Source organism: Rutidosis leptorrhynchoides, chromosome 5, assembly GCF_046630445.1.
Source record: "Rutidosis leptorrhynchoides isolate AG116_Rl617_1_P2 chromosome 5, CSIRO_AGI_Rlap_v1, whole genome shotgun sequence".
Classification (NCBI taxonomy): domain Eukaryota; kingdom Viridiplantae; phylum Streptophyta; class Magnoliopsida; order Asterales; family Asteraceae; genus Rutidosis; species Rutidosis leptorrhynchoides.
The window spans coordinates 287,795,303-287,812,812 of NC_092337.1; the positions used below are offsets into that span (position 1 = coordinate 287,795,303).

A 17,510-nucleotide genomic window follows, 5' to 3' on the forward strand; every position below is an offset into this window, starting at 1 on the left:
TGGATATGGATATGGATATGGATGATATAAATATTTCGTGGATTGGATATGGATGACAATTTATCATCCATGGATATATCCATTACCACCCGAAATACAACTATATGTACATATATACGTATTAAAATATATACATATACATCTACATATCGATATACATATACATATAACCTATAACCTATATATTCTTAAATTATAGACAAAAATAAGAGTTATCGTAGCCACAAATATTAAATTATTACTAACAATATTAGAAGTTACATATTTAGATTAGTTAAAACGTATATTTACTTATATTATAAAGTATTTTTGCTTAATTAAATTTACAATTGACGACAAATTACAATCAAAACATGCGCAAAACATGTGTAACAAACCAAAACATAACGATTGAATAGTTATATTTGTTATAATCTATATTAAATTGTCAAAAAACTCAGTTAGATTGGCCTTTAGATGATATCCAACGGATATCCATCAACCCGTTAAATCCAACGGATATGGATATGGACGGATGAGGTTAAACTAAATGGATATGGATATGGATGATCAAAAATTAAATGGATATGGATGTGGATATGTCATCATCCGATCCATATCCGATCCATTGCCATCCCTATATGTAACAAGTTTAACCGAGTTTTTTTCGTGACTTTTTAATCTTGTCATTAGCCTAGTCCCGTTTGCAACGGTTTTATTCAATGATTGTTGGTGTAATTAAATTGTTGTGTACAGTAGACTTGATAATCAGACTACTTCTCACCTGATAGGTCCAAACCACAGTGGCAATATACACCGAGATAGTGATAAGGTGGTAGATTCAAACCACAGGTCCCAACATCTCAGTTGATACCAATTCAGTTATTTGAAATCATACATCCAAACATTTCAGTTACCAAGGAGCAAAACTCTGTTTTGGTCATATTTCAGATTTCAAATTTTTTTTTTTTTTTTTTTTAAGTTAACCGAATTATGTTTTTTTTTCTTTTAGTTTTTTACCAAAAAGGTAATTGCAATCTATTAAGAACGACTAATTCATCTATCAGAAGCCAAAACAGTATAATCAGATAGGTTTGTACGCATTTCACTACAACACGCACAACTCGATATAGCCTCATGTTTCTTCATCTAAGTCTGTCAATTAAAATCATCAATAAGAAGTTTTATTCGTAATGTAGACATTATAACAAACCGAGTGAATGCTTCTACAACACTTCAAAAAGAACTCTGGTCAATCCATCATCAGAAGTTCAAAAATACGGGCTATTATTAAGACCGAAACCTTCCTCTTTAATCACAAGAACTGAATATGTGTAAGCTAATCAGTATTGTGATTTAAGTGTGGCTTACAGATGTAGCATAAGACTGAAGGAGAGTTAGGGCTTGTTCGGTAATGGCACGATTCCTTGCTTGTCGAACCCAATCATTTACAACTTCTTTTGCCTGGCTGTCTTTTAGACCATGTTCAAGTGTTTCAGCTGCTTCTAGAAGTTTCCCATCGGCTAACAAGCTTTCCACTCGATTTATCAGTGACTCTATTCCATCACCTGATTTGTCAGCTTCCTTAACCTGAAATCACATTTAAAAAAATGCAGTAATGTTGTTAGGTAACCTTAGAGGAAAATATAAATACAAAAAGAAATAGAGAAAAACCTAGATTTACAGTTTTACACGTACCTTTAATGCGGATGCAATGTAAGCCAAAGAATGGGCCAAAATGCCACCACCCCCTACAGGCATTAGACTAAAGTGCCTCAGAGTCCCTTTCAGGCCATCAAACTGAAACAACACACATGGTTTATGGTTAGACAGGTACAAGTGTATAGCCATTATACACTTACCAGTTACATTCATGAGTCCTCATAGATGTAAATGCAGAATTCAATACTGACAACGCAAAACTCAAACTAAAAAGAAACCAAGTAATGAAAAAAAGAGCTTTGTTTTTCCAACAAAAAGCTAGAGCATATGCTTTTTGCAAACAAGTTTTATGTTCCAACAAAAAAGCATGAGCAAAGGGTTTAAAGAAAAAGGGAGCAACAACACAAGTTTTTGCAGAGATAAAAAAATAATAACATCCGAAGAGCTTGTTTAGTTGTATTTGCTATACTTGAATCAAGCTTGATGTATAAACTATAAAGAACAGTACATATATAAAAAATAGTGAAATATGAAATCCGTGCAATGACATACCTTGTGATTCAACTGCAATATAGTATCCGTCCCATTTTTCAAAGTATCTTCAGGAAGCGATGCCATGACCAAACCTAAGAGTGAGTCTTTATCAATTCCATCAATGTAGTTGTGAAGAGCATCTATTTCTTTCTGTATAGGTAACCCTTTAGACAGAGCATCTTCCAGTGCAAGAGCACCCTGCAAAAGTAAATAATAGATATTGTTTGATACTTTGATCCAATTTATAGTAATTAAGTTAAGAGCTAAAGCAGCTATCATCACACTAACCAGCAGGTAAACGGAGATATAGGAACAAAAGTATGTAATGAACTGGTCTTTATAGGTCATAGAATGGTAAGAAGAGTAACCTGGAGGCCCCAAGTAAGTAACAGTTTATTGTTCTATCATGTATAATGGAGTTAGCAGCGCAATTGAAAGTCACTTATCAAGACTAGATCAATTCTGAAGTGATATCTACAGAAATGGTTAGTATGTTTTACAGGATTTAAAACCTAATCAAACGCATGTATCTACCACGAAAACCTCGTAAACTATTAGTTTACAGCAAAAAATTAGTGTTTACAGAATATAAATAACTTGGGTATTTATTATTTTTTTACTTTTTTTGAGACAATAATAACCTATAATTAGAAAAATGTTAGGTAGTATATGCACATGAAGCAAATGATTTTGGTGTATGATCAAGCATATTTTAGCCAGAGTGCAATAATTGAGGGTTTATGGGGATTGATCATTAACATTCTGCAACCATAGTAATATGTCTCGTTTTATTAGCTCGAACAAGGTTGGTTAAGAAGATCAATCATAGATAATATGCATATACAAGGAGATATTATTAGCTATATAAGGTGCTAAAGAGATCCAAGAGTATGAACTCAATGAGTCGTGTGTAGACCGATGAGTCTTCACTTGTTGTGTTGGTAGTTAGAACTATGATGTTATTTATCTTGGCAAACCCCAACTTCAAAAAGGTTCTAGATTTATATAGTCATTGGGGCCACTACAGATGTGGGATGTTAGAGTAGGCCTCTCAAAGAGAATAAAACGTTGTATGGTTCATCCAATGCTGACATATCAATAGCACGAGCGTTGTTGGAACTTGTGTGCCCTATAAGATATTTGTTGTTCGTCCAAGCTCGATCATTATGTGAACACGAGCTCAGGATGCTTGAAATGATGCCATCTATGTATATACTTGGATCGGGGCTTGGGATAACGTGTCGGGAATATCATCTTGATTTCACCACGGATGCACTCGGATGTACTCGTTCGAGATTGGTTGTGACGCTACGAAAGTGTCACGAATCGAAGTTGGACGACAAGATAAGTAATTGCTTAAAGCTGGTTGGATGCATATGTCCCATCATGGCCAAACAGAAACTAGTGATCGATAAATGCAAAAAAGATAAACAATCGTACTCATCAATGGCATTGTTATATTAGCTGGAACTAGACAAGCAGGTAATCTTCTAGCACTATATAGTCTAAGCGAGGATTAAGTGGAGAAATATGTGGTTTACTTAAATACATAAAATATAAGCATTATTTTATTAGACTATGCAAATATACTTCAAGTATGAATAGAGATTAGATAAGAGGGATTAGAGATTGACATTAGAGATTGTCGAAGTAGTGAGGATAATTGAACCTAGGTAGCAGATTAAGCAGATTATACTAATCAAAGCGGTAAGTAAGGGTGTGCTTAATCAGCCCAAAGGGGAAATCTTCGCAACACTGATCAATATATATACTCACTATATAAATCCTATCTATAAATTTTCATAGAGAAAACTATCTGCAAAGGTAATGATAAAGTCTATGAAAACAAACCAAAGCAAGTTTGTGGACAGAATGACTCTGACGTGCCTCTTCAGATCTTGCATAAAATGCCATGCATAAAGCATTTATCTGCATAAAAGAAACATGTTAATATTAACTACCACGCGAAAAATCCAACAAAAATCAAAATATAAGATATATTATAATCTCTATACATGTGATCATTCCCAAAAGATTGTAAAGAATTTAAGTAAGTTGAAACAAAGTTGATTTTCTGGCAAGCACAATCAGTACACTCCTAACCTTATCAAGAAATTTAACTAACAAATTAAGTTCATATTAGCCTCGAATGGGAATTGAACCCTGAATACTTCCAAATGCCTCCAGGTAGCATTGGTAAAAGGCGTAATCTGTAGTATAAAGTTTTAAAAGTAAAATGCCTAGTCCAAATTGGTCTTACAGAAAAAAATAATATAGAAGATTCTACAATAATATTTTTTAGAACGTCAATTAATTCCTTCAACTCGGTATTTGCATAAAGTGACAAGTCAACAATAACATGCAACTAAACAAAAAAAGTAAAAACTTTACGAGTCATACATTGAGATTCGCCTCCTCCAGTTTTTCAATTTGGGATGCTTTCTCACTTGCAATTGCTGCAGTCAATTCAGCTTTTGCTAAATCCTTCAATTTCTTTAGCTCCAATTCTGTTTCAGCCTCCTAATAAAATTCAAGTTTGAATTAGCTCAATGCTGCTATATTAATTATGAAAATCATGAAAATATATGTTATAATAACAAAGCACCTTTCTTTCGATCTCCTTTTGGTATTCCTCTTGTAACATTTCCTGAAGGGACTTAAGAGCAGCAGCTGCTTTTAGCTTTTCTTTATGTAACTCCTACAAACACATTTAGCAATTTCAGATGCTAATCACAAACGCGTTGCCCTAAAATTAACATTAACGGGTATATCTGGTGGATAGATGCTAAAGTTAATAAGTGAAATTATAAGGTATGGGATGTATAGTATTATTGGTCAAATAATGCATATCTGTTCAGGCAAATATTATTGTGTATCCACTGAAAAAAAACTAGACCATTTTTAGTATGAAAACTATCAGAAGTCGAAACCACATCTATTTCTGTTTTACTTTCTGCTATTGCCTCATAAAAAAAATTAGGCGGGCAAGAGATTCTCAATTGAAATGTAAGTTGTGTTAAAAAAGAAACCATGTCTACAGGAAACAAATTAGAGAACGAACATATTCATAATCAGCTTCAAATGATAATAGTTCATAAAAGAGTAACTAATGATTGAAATTTAAGTACATGAAATATGGATAACCAAAAACAAGAATCTTAGCTAACACGTGTAAAATAATAGTAACACAGTCAGAAAGGATAAAAGAAGGAGATGTATACAACCTTATCCAAAATTGTCTCTCTTTCGGCATACATGAGCTCCCTGGCCCTTGCATCTTTTAGCTCCTTTTCATATTTCTCCTAAAATATTCCAGTAAAATTTCAAGTTTAGAAGCTATTAGCCATAAAAATGGTATGAAACAATAGTATGAAAACAGAAATAAAGGAAAAAAATTATAAAAGATGAATTTTCTTGCCTTCATCAACCTCTTCTCTTCAGAAAAAACGTGTGCATCCAAATCTGCCTGTCTTTTTTCAGCTGCGTGAATGGCTTGCAAGAAATCTAAAACTAATTTTCCATCGTTTGGCACATTAACATCATCAATGCCTTTCACAGTGTCTTGTACGTTCTACATAATCACATTGCATGTAACTAGACAGTTTTCCTGATAGCATAACTTACATACAAATTAAACTTCCTTTAGAGAAAACAGTTTGATATCTAACCTCATCTTCATTTGATGAAGATGCAGCAGTATTTTGTTCAACTTTATCTCTTATATGGTATTCATCAAGAAGAGGATTTGACTCTTTATCTTCATTCATGTTACCCTGAGACAAATAAAATCATAAACATGCTGCAACTATAATCAACACTCAAGACCCACTATACAAAAAACAAAAAAAAAAACAAAAAAACAAAAAAAAAATAATAAAAAAAAATACCTCTGTCATATTTTTAGTGTCAAGCTGCTGAGGTGGCTCGGGATTAATCACTTTTTCTTCAATAGCTGGAGCAACATGGTCCGGTGTTGAGACGTTTTGAACTCCTTCAAGTTGTTCTGTAGTAGGCTTTACTTCGTTTTTCGTAGCAATATCATCATGATTCGTTGTTATTGAACCTTCACTAGCATTATCAGAAGTTGATATTATATCCTCTGATTTACGCAACTCACCCTCTTGGTCAGAAATAGTATCATCGGGTTTAGATATTGGTATTTCTTTTATATTATGCTGAGTTTCTTCGTCTCCTTTGCTATACAGCGGATCGATTTCAGCAACTTTCTCACCATCAACAACAGTTGGACTTGAAATTTCCGCCTCTTGCACATTTTGTACAGTATCGGGCAAATTATCATCACCTATCTTTACTTCTTGAGGTCCTTTATCATGAATGGGGGTTGGATTTGTATTAATATCAGTATCAGGGCTAGGTTCATTCACGAGAAACTTATTTAAGTAGCCAGTCTGATAAGCTGCTATACCAGCAACACCACCTAAGACTATACTTCCAATAAAAACCTTAGTCAGGTTACTCCCCGAATCTGGCGATTTTCCTTTCGAGCCTGGTCCGTTGGATGGATTTGGTTGAGATGTAATAGAGTATTCCCTCCTAGACGATAGATACAAAGGAATCTGCTACAGAAAGTTTAAACTGTAAAGAGATTGTTTCTACCAATCTACATTCAAGCATTAAAAGCATACAATTTTTTCCTATTACCTTCTGATTTTACACATAAATTAGATTTTAGCAGTTGTGCCTCTCAATAATGTTCATTTGATATTGATATATGCATAATTACATGAATATAAAATATAATGCAAGTCAGCATACAAACAAAAAATCATAGAAATTAGTAACAGATAGATGATCTACTACCATTACCAAAACTACATAAGTTCCAGATATTCGATCACTATATCTGTTACAGAATGTTCGATACACATACAAACCTAAGTAATGATTGCATACATTGGCGAGTTTATTTGTATACTCGTGGGGTCACGGGATACCACTAGTTTGAAAATTTTTAGTAGAAAATACTCTTTAAATTGTATAGGACCACTAAATTTAATCGCAGGACCCCATATATTTTTCAAATTTATAGTTTTTCTTTTAAATTGTATAAGACCCCACTAATTTAACCACTCGGACACCATATATTTTTCGAGTTTAAAGTTTTTTAAAAATAAATTACCACTAAAACAGCATTCTAATATAATTAGTAGTGAAAAAAAATTCGGGACCCCATTACATTTTAATCCTGGAATCGCCACTGATTGCATATCCATAATTCAACACAGCACCATTAACATCTGGACCTCAAAGAAATTTCTTCAAATCATTGTTGAAGTTAGTAATTTAAACAGACACATAAGATGCAATGACGTTTATATCACCAGCCACCGCAAATATTTTCACAAATCTCACAATTAAACAAAATTAAACAGATTATAAACATGCCTGAGTTGTTATTCGTGATGAAATTCTTCGGACCGATCGCCGAGAAGATATTTCCAGCATAGACCTTCAAAAGAGAAGCAAACTGATTAAAACTTCAACATTAACCGATACTCCCGTTCTAAAAGCGCTTAAAACATGAAAAATCAAAGAAACCGTAACAAATGCAGGTCAATTAGGAGCAGTAAACCCTAAATCACAAAAAAAAAAAAAAAACCCTAAAATAGATAAAATTAAGAAATTGAAGTTGGTGGAGGGAGTGAAAGATTGTACCTCCGAAGCATGGTGGACGGAGTGAAAGTTAGTGTGATTGAGGCGAGTCTGCTACAAGTTAATTGAAAATCGGATGGAATCGGAAAGCGTTTGTATGAAGATGATGTGGCGATTTAGGGTGGAGACTGAAAATGGAACAGGTAGCGTTTCTTGCGATTGTCAAAATGGCTTGCTTGTCTTTAACTCGTAAGGTGTTTGTGATGAGGTGTGATTTGTGAGCGTTTATTTTTCCATTTTTCCTCTCTAATCGTTAATAAGTTGATTATTAAGCATTAAGCATTAAGCTTCTCTCTTCTCTCTTCTCTCTTCTCTCTTCTCTACAATAACAAAACCTAAATCAGCTCACATTTAGACTACATAAACAATCTTAGCCACACATTACAAAAGCTTCATTTGATCTCAACCCTTAATTAACTACTAAATAATCTAAAATAAGAGCTAATAATCCCAACCTTGAATTGTTTGATTACACATTTACCCCTATACCTCCAAAACTATGCGGCCTTTTTAATAAAATTAGGGTTTACAATGTTTTCATCATTTGCAACCTTTCATTATCAATCACGAAACTAAATCCATCTCAAGAACATCTAATTATATTCAACATCTATTTGTTCAATCTGTATGATTACTAACCAATTGAGGATATCCGTTTACATTCATTCATACGTTCTTCCTTTTACTCTGAATTAGGGTTCAAAAATTGGGAGAACATGAGACTAAATTCAAAACTTGGGGGTCTGGCTTTCTAGATCCATTAGGGTTCACGGAAGCTCAATCAACGCCAAGACAATCGACGTATCTTATTGTTTCGATTCAATTCAATATATGGAAAAAGGTACTAATTACGATTTATAGGTTAACCAATTTTTATGGATTGAATTAAACATCTGTTTGTTATTGTTTGAATAATTTAATTTTAATTGTTTGATTTTCGTTGACATGTTTATTAGGTCAACAAAGGTGTTTGCTAAACACAAAAAATCACTCAATTTAGTATGTCAGATTCGTAATATGAAGAAGACAACGTGTGATAGTGTTAATTATATCGAAGAAGTGGCGATCCATTTGAACTTATCTCTGATGTGTTAACAAACTCTGTTAACCCTAATTGCATAAATTGAATCCATCAGGAGATGATGAACCAATTTTGTTTATGCTGAGAACCTTAATTCAAAGGCATCTACAATCATGGTATGTACGAGATCTAATATTTAATTTCCTGATTCAGAGCTTTGTTTCTATATTCCTATATATAATGAATTTCAAAATGATGATGTGGGTTCTTTTATATTCCATGTGATGTAAAGATTTTTGAATTTGTTTCTATACTCTTAATTCGTATTATGAATCATACAAGAGATTTGAGGGTTTTGTTTATATTCCGAAATTGATTGTAGAATCAAACAGAATTAAAGTTTTTTTAGGGCTTTCTGTTTTTAGTAACTTTAAGATTTAAACCACTTATTCCCTGAAAATTGTTGTTTATGGTGATTGATTATGGTGCTTAAAACTTCAGCTATAATATAAAGTTGTGAGTTTTGATGTGATTGTATTATGCAATTTACTAATTTTGTTTCAAAACAATGACGTGAGTTTTGAGGTGCTTAAAATTTGATTTGATTGATTATGTGATTTACTGATTGTGTTTCAACATGAAAGAAAATTAGGTATTTTAAAGATAGGAAACTCAGCATATGGTACAAATTTAGGACGAATGGCATCAAAATTCTAACGCTGCACGATCTTTAAACAGAACCAGAGTAGCTGAGGTGCATAATATGTATGAGAAGATTTGTTTTTTCGCTTGGAGTTCAGTTTTTATACCTGTTAATGTATGTTGATTATTAATATTATTGATTATATATTGGTGTCAAAATGTGTTTTACAGAGAAGGAGAAGTAAAATCAATGAAAAGTTGAAACCTTTGCAGACCAAAGCTCCAAATTCTAACAAGGTATAAATGGTATTAAGTTGAACTTCATTTGAAATGACGAGTTTTCTTATAACTTATCTGATACTAAAGTAAGATATAAATTAGATAGACATATGTTGGTCATGTATATGCATCTAAGTGAGGTTTACAAGAATTTGGAATTGAAATGTTTTCTGTACCATAGACTTATAAGGCATCAACAATAGATGAGGCTCACTGAGATTTTAAGTAGCCCCAACTGAAGGTAGAGTAATATGTTTTAATTATTTTTATTTAAATGTCTTGCTTTTGCTCAGATTAAGGAGTCTTCTTCAGTGGGATTTTTTAGGTTTCATGACAATTGGGTCATGGTATTTGGGTTTTTATCTGTATATACTCGACACAAATGTAATTACTAACAAATTCAAGATATTTAAGTAGTTCGTTTAACTATTTTGATTAGGTTTTACATATCAAGTTATGATGTTTACTGCCTCCATCATTGACAACTTAGGATTTTGTGGTACAAATTGTCATTGTGACAGGTTTTGACTCATATACTCAATTCTAACTCTCTGTATAATGTTATTGGCATGTTCTAAATTTTCTTCATTCAACTTGATATCAAATCCATCTTGTGTTTTTATTTTGTTTCAAGAGACAGATATTGAACGGGACCAGAGTGCTGAATGTTGTGATATGAATGACACATTAATATCATAGTAACATGTTTATCTTTGTCTTAACAGCTCAAAATCTTGCGGTTAGTAATTGCTATTAAATTTGTTACTCCTTAGTACTTATTTGTTCTCTTTCTAAGTATTGTTCCTTAGAATTAACAAAGTTATTTAATTTTAGTCCCTTCTTATATTTAAATCTTGAGTTTGATTTTAGCCATCTCATAACCTACAATTATCTATAACAAATAAAAAAGATATAGTCGTTATATGAAGGCTGAGAAGAACATCAAACAAAGAAGTAAGACATGCATCAAAAAATATTAATGGTTCAACGTCAACGGGTAACGAAAACTAAAAGAAAAATGATGGAAACCGACATAGGCGTTGATGTTGATAAGGTAACTGATTCGTACACCTTCGAAATTTCGGTGGTGAATAGTCGATGACATATGCAGATGTTATATTTTCACTTATTTGTTTAGTTGAATAGTCGATGACATATGCAGACTGATTCGTACACCTTCGAAACTTCATTGACATATGCAGACTAATTGTAAAAGTATGCGATTCAAGTAACTATGCTTTATTTTCATGTTTCTAATTCATATTTTGAATCAAGTTTTCATTTAGTTATGTAGGTTAACAACGTGCACCAGTCAACAAAATGCTTTGGTTTTAGTTGGTGCAGAAATCTATCTCTTTTAACATCTGCATCTTTTCTCTAATATGTTCATATAATTAATAAAGTTTGATTTTCATTTCCTATTATTTCATTTTGTTCATATTATTTCTCCAATGAGCTTATAAGACTATGAATAAAGGGGGAAGATTCTTGAGATTTTTAAAATTTGACCTCAAAAGAAAATTCAAGTTATGGTTGTCAAAGATGGTGAAAGAATCTTAGGCCTTGGATGCCTGGGCTGCCAGGTAAATAGTTTTGTTAAAATAATTCATTGATTTTTTTAGTCTCTTAGTTCCCTGGATGAGTTCTCTCAGTTACGATAAAAAAAAGAAACATTTCCCGTTGCTCTCCTCTGTTCCCGATAGTTGTTGCTGGAATTCAGACTCAAATGGGCACTTTCAGGTCAAGAAATTATCGAATTTTAGTTGAAGACATTATGCTGAGTCCTAAAAATGATGCATTTAATATCAATGCTTACATGTCTTCACTTTCGGCTACGTGCTTTGGAAGAGTTCTTCTTTGGTCTCCAAGGTTGCATTTAACACAAGACATAGTCTCTCTGTAAGTTGAAGAAATTATTAAAATTCATGTTTAAGCATAATGGTTTAGTGTTGGTTAATTTTATGTTTTTTGCAGCAACTTTTGTGAGATTCCTGTTGGTTCTGTGTGCATTGCGAATATCCAGTTTAAAGGCCGAGGTATATATGTAATTTCCATAATATTATATTTTATTTTTGTCATGTATAGTTATATATGTAGTAGCTATAGACTTATAGAATGAGAATAATGATATAGGACGTTCATAGTGAGGTATACCAGACATGAGTTGTTTGCGCTTTAAAAATCATGGTTTATTGCTCCTAATGCAAAGTTTCCAGTCCATCCATTATATTTTAGCTGCAATGACATTTGTTGTTTTGTCCGGTACACGATATATGGAAGATTCGTGTTCAAATGACAAAGCCAGTTACTTGGTCTCCATTAATTCAGGGAGTCGTATGTGGAGCTGCAGCCTCTGGTTATTAAAACTTTTTTTATATAATTTATATTTCAGATATAATATATGTGGATACCACATAATGAAAGTTTCAAATGGCTAAATCAACCCGACAATTGAGCTATTGATATACCAATTCTGTTTTAAACATTCTTTGTATATGTATTGCAGGTAATTTCGAAATGACCTATGAAGATGTTGCAAAATCAATTGTTTGCATGTTGATGTCTGGCCCATTTCTAACCGGTTACACACAGATACATTTCATATTCTTATTTATGTTTTGTGAAAGTATTGGACATTTAAAGTACATAATAATGTCGTGTTTTTATATTCATTATATAGACAATCAATTATTGGTATGTGTAGTGACCCGAACTTTTCCATGTTTATATATATTAAATGAAATTGATATTTACATGATTAAGTATTTCCAACATGTTAAGCAATCAAACTTGTTAAGACTTGATTAATTGAAATAGGTTTCATATAGACAATTGACCACCCAAGTTGACCGGTGATTCACGAACGTTAAAACTTGTAAAACCTATATGATGACATATATATGATTATACATATAGTTAACATGATATTATGATAAGTAAGTATCTCATTAGGTATTTTAACAATGAGTTATATACATAAAATTGAGTTTATTGAATTAAGAAACTCGAAACGATATATATAACGATTATCGTTATAACAACGTCTTACTAAATACATATGAATCATATTAACATATTGATACACTATGTTTAATCATGATAAATGATAAGTAAACATGTCATTAAGTGTATTAACAATGAACTATATATGTAAAAACAAGACTACTAACTTAATGATTTTGAAACGAGACACATATGTAACGATTATCATTGTAACAACATTTAACTGTATATATATCATACTAAGATATATTAATATATCATAATATCATGATAATGTAATAATTTAACATCTCTTTAGATATAATAAACAATGGGTTAACAACATTTAACAAGATCGTTAACCTAAAGGTTTCAAAACAACATTTACATGTAACGACTAACGATGACTTAACGACTCAGTTAAAATGTATATACATGTAGTGTTTTAATATGTATTTATACACTTTTGAAAGACTTCAAGACACTTATCAAAATACTTCTAATTAACAAAAATGCTTACAATTACATCCTCGTTCAGTTTCATCAACAATTTTACTCGTATGCACCCGTATTCGTACTCGTACAATACACAGCTTTTAGATGTATGTACTATTGGTATATACACTCCAATGATCAGCTCTTAGCAGCCCATGTGAGTCACCTAACACATGTGGGAACCATCATTTGGCAACTAGCATGAAATATCTCATAAAATTACAAAAATATGAGTAATCATTCATGACTTATTTACATGAAAACAAAATTACATATCCTTTATATCTAATCCATATACCAACAACCAAAAACACCTACAAACACTTTCATTCTTAAATTTTCTTCATCTAATTGATCTCTCTCAAGTTTCATCTTCAAGTTCTAAGTGTTCTTCATAAATTCTACAAGTTCTAGTTTCATAAAATCAAGAATACTTCCAAGTTTACTAGCTCACTTCCAGTCTTGTAAAGTGATCATCCAACCTCAAGAAATCCTTGTTATTTACAGTAAGATATCATTCTAAATCAAGGTAATACTCATATACAAACTTTGATTCAATTCCTATAACTATAACTATCTTAATTCCAGTGATAATCTTACTTGAACTTGTTTTCGTGTCATGATTCTACTTCAAGAACTTTCAAGCCATCCAAGATCCTTTGAAGCTAGATCATTTCTTATCACTTCCAGTAGGTTTACCTACTAAACTTGAGGTAGTAATGATGTTCATAACATCATTCGATTCATACATATAAAACTATTTTATTTGAAGGTTTAAACTTGTAATCACTAGAACATAGTTTAGTTAATTCTAAACTTGTTCGCAAACAAAAGTTAATCCTTCTAACTTGACTTTTAAAATCAACTAAACACATGTTCTATATCTATATGATATGCTAACTTAATGATTTAAAACCTGAAAACACGAAAAACACCGTAAAACCGGATATACGCCGTCGTAGTAACACCGCGGGCTGTTTTGGGTTAGTTAATTAAAAACTATGATAAACTTTGATTTAAAAGTTGTTCTTCTAGGAAAATTATTTTTCTTATGAAGATGAAACTATATCCAAAAATCATGATTAAACTCAAAGTGAAAGTATGTTTTTCAAAATGGTCATCAAGACGTCGTTCTTTCGACTGAAATGACTACCTCTTACAAAAACGACTTGTAACTTATATTTCCGACTATAAACCTATACTTTTTCTGTTTAGATTCTTAAAATAGAGTTCAATATGAAACCATAGCAATTTGATTCACTCAAAACGGATTTAAAACGAAGAAGTTATGGGTAAAACAAGATTGGATATTTTTGCTTGTTGTAGCTACGTGAAAATTGGTAACAAATCTATATTAATCATATCCTAGCTAACTTATATTGTATTATACATGTATTCTAATATATTATGTAATCTTGGGATACCATAGACACGTATGCAAATATTTTGACATATCATATCGACCCATGTATATATGTTATTTGGAACAACCATAGACACTCTATATGCAGTAATGTTGGAGTTAGCTATACAGGGTTGAGGTTGATTTCAAAAATATATATACTTTGAGTTGTGATCTAGCCTGAGACGTGTATACACTGAGTCATGGATTGATTCAAGATAATATATATATATCAATTTATTTCTGTACATCTAACTGTGGACAACTAGTTGTAGGTTACTAACGAGGACAGCTGACTTAATAAACTTAAAACAGTAAAACGTATTAAAAAAATGTTGTATTTGAACGTACTTTGATATATATGTACGTATTTTTTATAGGCTCGTGAATCGACCAGTGGCCAAGTCTTACTTCCCGACGAAGTAAATCTGTGAAAGTGAGTTATAGTCCCACTTTTAATATCTAATATTTTGGGATGAGAATACATGCAGTTTTATAAATGTTTTACGAAATAGACAAAAGTAAATGAAACTACATTATATGGGTGAATGATCGAAGCCGAATATGCCCCTTTTGCTTGTTAGCCTAAGAATTAGTAAACCGATCTACTAATTGACGCGAATCCTAAAGATAGATCTATTGGGCCTAACGAACCCCATCCAAAGTATCGGATGCTTTAGTACTTCGAATTCGTTTTTATCTTGTCCGAAGGATTTCTCAGAATGATAGGGGATATTCTTATATGCATCTTGTTAATGTCGGTTACCAGGTGTTCACCATATGAATGAATTTTATCTCTATGAATGGGATGTATATTGAAATATGAAATCTTGTGGTCTATTATTATGATTTGATGATATATATGTTAAACCTATAACTCACCAACATTTTTGTTGACGTTTTAAGCATGTTTATTCTCAGGTAATTATTAAGAGCTTCTGTTGTTGCATACTAAAATAAGGACAAGATTTGGAGTCCATGCTTGTATGATATTATGTAAAAACTGCATTCAAGAAACTTATTTTTGATGTAATATATTCTTATTGTAAACCATTATGTAATGGTCGTGTGTAAACGAAATATTTTAGATTATCATTATTTGATAATCTACGTAATTCTTTTTAAACCTTTATAGATAAAATAAAGGTTATGGTTGTTTTAAAAATGAATGCAGTCTTTGAAAAACGTCTCATATAGAGGTCAAAACGTCTCGACGAAATCAATTAATATAGAACGTTTATAATCAATATGAACGGGACATTTCAGTTGGTATCCGAGCGTTGGTCTTAGAGAACCAGAAAATTGCATTAGTGTGTCTTACCGAGTTTGTTAGGATGCATTAGTGAGTCTGGACTTCGACCGTGTTTTTCTTCAAAAACGATTGCTTAACATTTTTTTTGTTGGAAACTATATATTATTAACATGTAAATATTATGTGATATATTAATCTCTTAACGTGTTTGATATTGTGTGATAGATGTCTACCTCTAGTACAAATCCCATTGATTCACCTAATAATAATGAAGAGTCAAATATATTTTGGGAGGATTCACAAATTCCCGAAGAGGAACCGGAAGAGGAGGAACCAGAAGAGGAGGAATCGGAAGAGGAGGAATCGGAAGAGGAAGAGGTTCCGGAGGAAGAAATATTGATACCTATAGTAAATCGATTAAATAAAAGAAAATTCTCAACCAACGGACCAAAGTTAATAATGGTCAATTGTGTTTCCGCCGAGGAAGCAAAATATTGGGAAGATTACCAATTTTCTGATGAATCGGATCCCGATGAGGATCCCGATGATGTTATAGAAATTACATCGGCCCAATTTAATAAAGCGAAAGAAAATAATAAGGGAAAAGGTATAAAAATAGAGAAACCCGATTCCAACCCCGATGAACTTTATATGTATCGGCAACATCCGTATTTCCTAAAATGTAACAATGACCCGGGAACCTCTAAACCACCAGGTTTTTCTAAACCATTGTGGAAAACGACGGCTCGTATTAGAGGAACACCATATATTCCTAGAAAATTAGGAAAACGAACCAAGTCCGAAGAAGAAGAAACCAGTGATTCAGATTAGAGGGTTGTAATCATGTTGTATATTATATGTATTGTAGTGTGCTTGTACTTTTATGTTCTATGTAAAAATTGTTTGTATTATTTAGTAATTATCTTTTACGAATCTAATCCTTGTCTATTTTACAGTATAAAAACAAAATGGGCATTAAGGGTAGACAACCGAATATTTTAGAAGACCTACCAGAGGATATGATTGAGGAAATCTTGTCTAGAGTCGGTCAGAATTCATCAGCGCATTTAGTTATGTAACGACCCGGATTTTTCCGATCGTTTTATACTTATGAGATTAATATTTACATAAAATAAACCTTACCAACATGATAAGCAATCCAAACTGGTGAGACTTATGTTTTTGAAAAGAGTTTCACACAACGTTTGACCGTCCAATTTGACCGATGATATCACGAACTATATAACACATGATAATTATACGATTATGTATATGTACATATCTATACATATTTTAACATCATTTAAGGATGGTTTAACATTTCATTGTGAACTAACAACAATGAGTTATAAGTATACTTTGAGACCACTAACTTAAGTTTTCAAAACGATAACTATATGTAACGTTCTTTGACATATATACTTACAATCTATAATGTGTTGGTGATCTATGTCACCAATATGATTTAAGTGTAATGGGATTAATTTGTAACCAAAATAATCTTGATAAATATCGAACAATTTTGGGGAAGTGTGGAGTGCACACTTGTTTGAACTTATCTTGATTATGACGGGGGTTTGGGGGCAGCG

At 32.2% G+C, this 17,510-nt stretch overlaps 2 protein-coding genes across 4 annotated transcripts; one reads left to right on the forward strand and one right to left on the reverse strand.

Moving 5' to 3' along the window:
* Positions 1-1,023: 1,023 nt before the first annotated feature.
* Positions 1,024-8,117, reverse strand: LOC139847532 (MICOS complex subunit MIC60, mitochondrial). Its single transcript, XM_071837213.1, has 12 exons — positions 7,852-8,117; positions 7,582-7,645; positions 6,063-6,752; positions 5,844-5,948; positions 5,594-5,746; positions 5,400-5,477; positions 4,781-4,873; positions 4,576-4,695; positions 4,027-4,104; positions 2,194-2,373; positions 1,678-1,779; positions 1,024-1,569 (listed from the first exon to the last, which is right to left on the reverse strand). Exons 1-12 carry the CDS (start codon positions 7,860-7,862, stop codon positions 1,336-1,338), a joined length of 1,908 nt encoding a protein of 635 aa, XP_071693314.1. The 5' UTR covers positions 7,863-8,117; the 3' UTR covers positions 1,024-1,335.
* Positions 8,118-8,436: 319 nt separating this feature from the next.
* On the forward strand, positions 8,437-12,504 carry LOC139847877 (biotin--protein ligase 1, chloroplastic-like). 3 transcript variants are annotated; one of them, XR_011759730.1, is made up of 9 exons: positions 8,437-8,689; positions 8,805-9,045; positions 9,514-9,634; positions 9,743-9,808; positions 10,230-11,373; positions 11,531-11,689; positions 11,765-11,826; positions 12,071-12,146; positions 12,297-12,504. XR_011759730.1 is itself a non-coding variant. In XM_071837605.1 (9 exons), exons 5-9 carry the CDS (start codon positions 11,358-11,360, stop codon positions 12,298-12,300), a joined length of 354 nt encoding a protein of 117 aa, XP_071693706.1. In that variant the 5' UTR covers positions 8,437-8,689; positions 8,805-9,045; positions 9,514-9,634; positions 9,743-9,808; positions 10,230-11,357; the 3' UTR covers positions 12,301-12,504. The 3 variants fall into 3 exon arrangements, 2 of the variants coding, with proteins under 2 accessions (XP_071693706.1, XP_071693705.1); XM_071837605.1 differs by having other exon boundaries at positions 11,494-11,689; XM_071837604.1 differs by having other exon boundaries at positions 11,494-11,689; positions 12,071-12,504.
* The last annotated feature ends 5,006 nt before the right edge of the window (positions 12,505-17,510 follow it).

What these genes read in the sequence shown, in the direction of transcription:
- LOC139847532 (XM_071837213.1), bottom strand. An exon ending in CATCACGAATAACAACTCAG is followed by an intron (nt 6,753 to 7,581) that starts GCATGTTTATAA and finishes TTTCTGTAGCAG; the next exon opens with ATTCCTTTGTATCTATCGTC. An exon ending in ACACTAAAAATATGACAGAG is followed by an intron (nt 5,949 to 6,062) that starts GTATTTTTTTTT and finishes TATTTGTCTCAG; the next exon opens with GGTAACATGAATGAAGATAA.
- LOC139847877 (XM_071837604.1), top strand. An exon ending in ACACAAGACATAGTCTCTCT is followed by an intron (nt 11,690 to 11,764) that starts GTAAGTTGAAGA and finishes TGTTTTTTGCAG; the next exon opens with CAACTTTTGTGAGATTCCTG. An exon ending in TATCCAGTTTAAAGGCCGAG is followed by an intron (nt 11,827 to 12,070) that starts GTATATATGTAA and finishes GATATATGGAAG; the next exon opens with ATTCGTGTTCAAATGACAAA.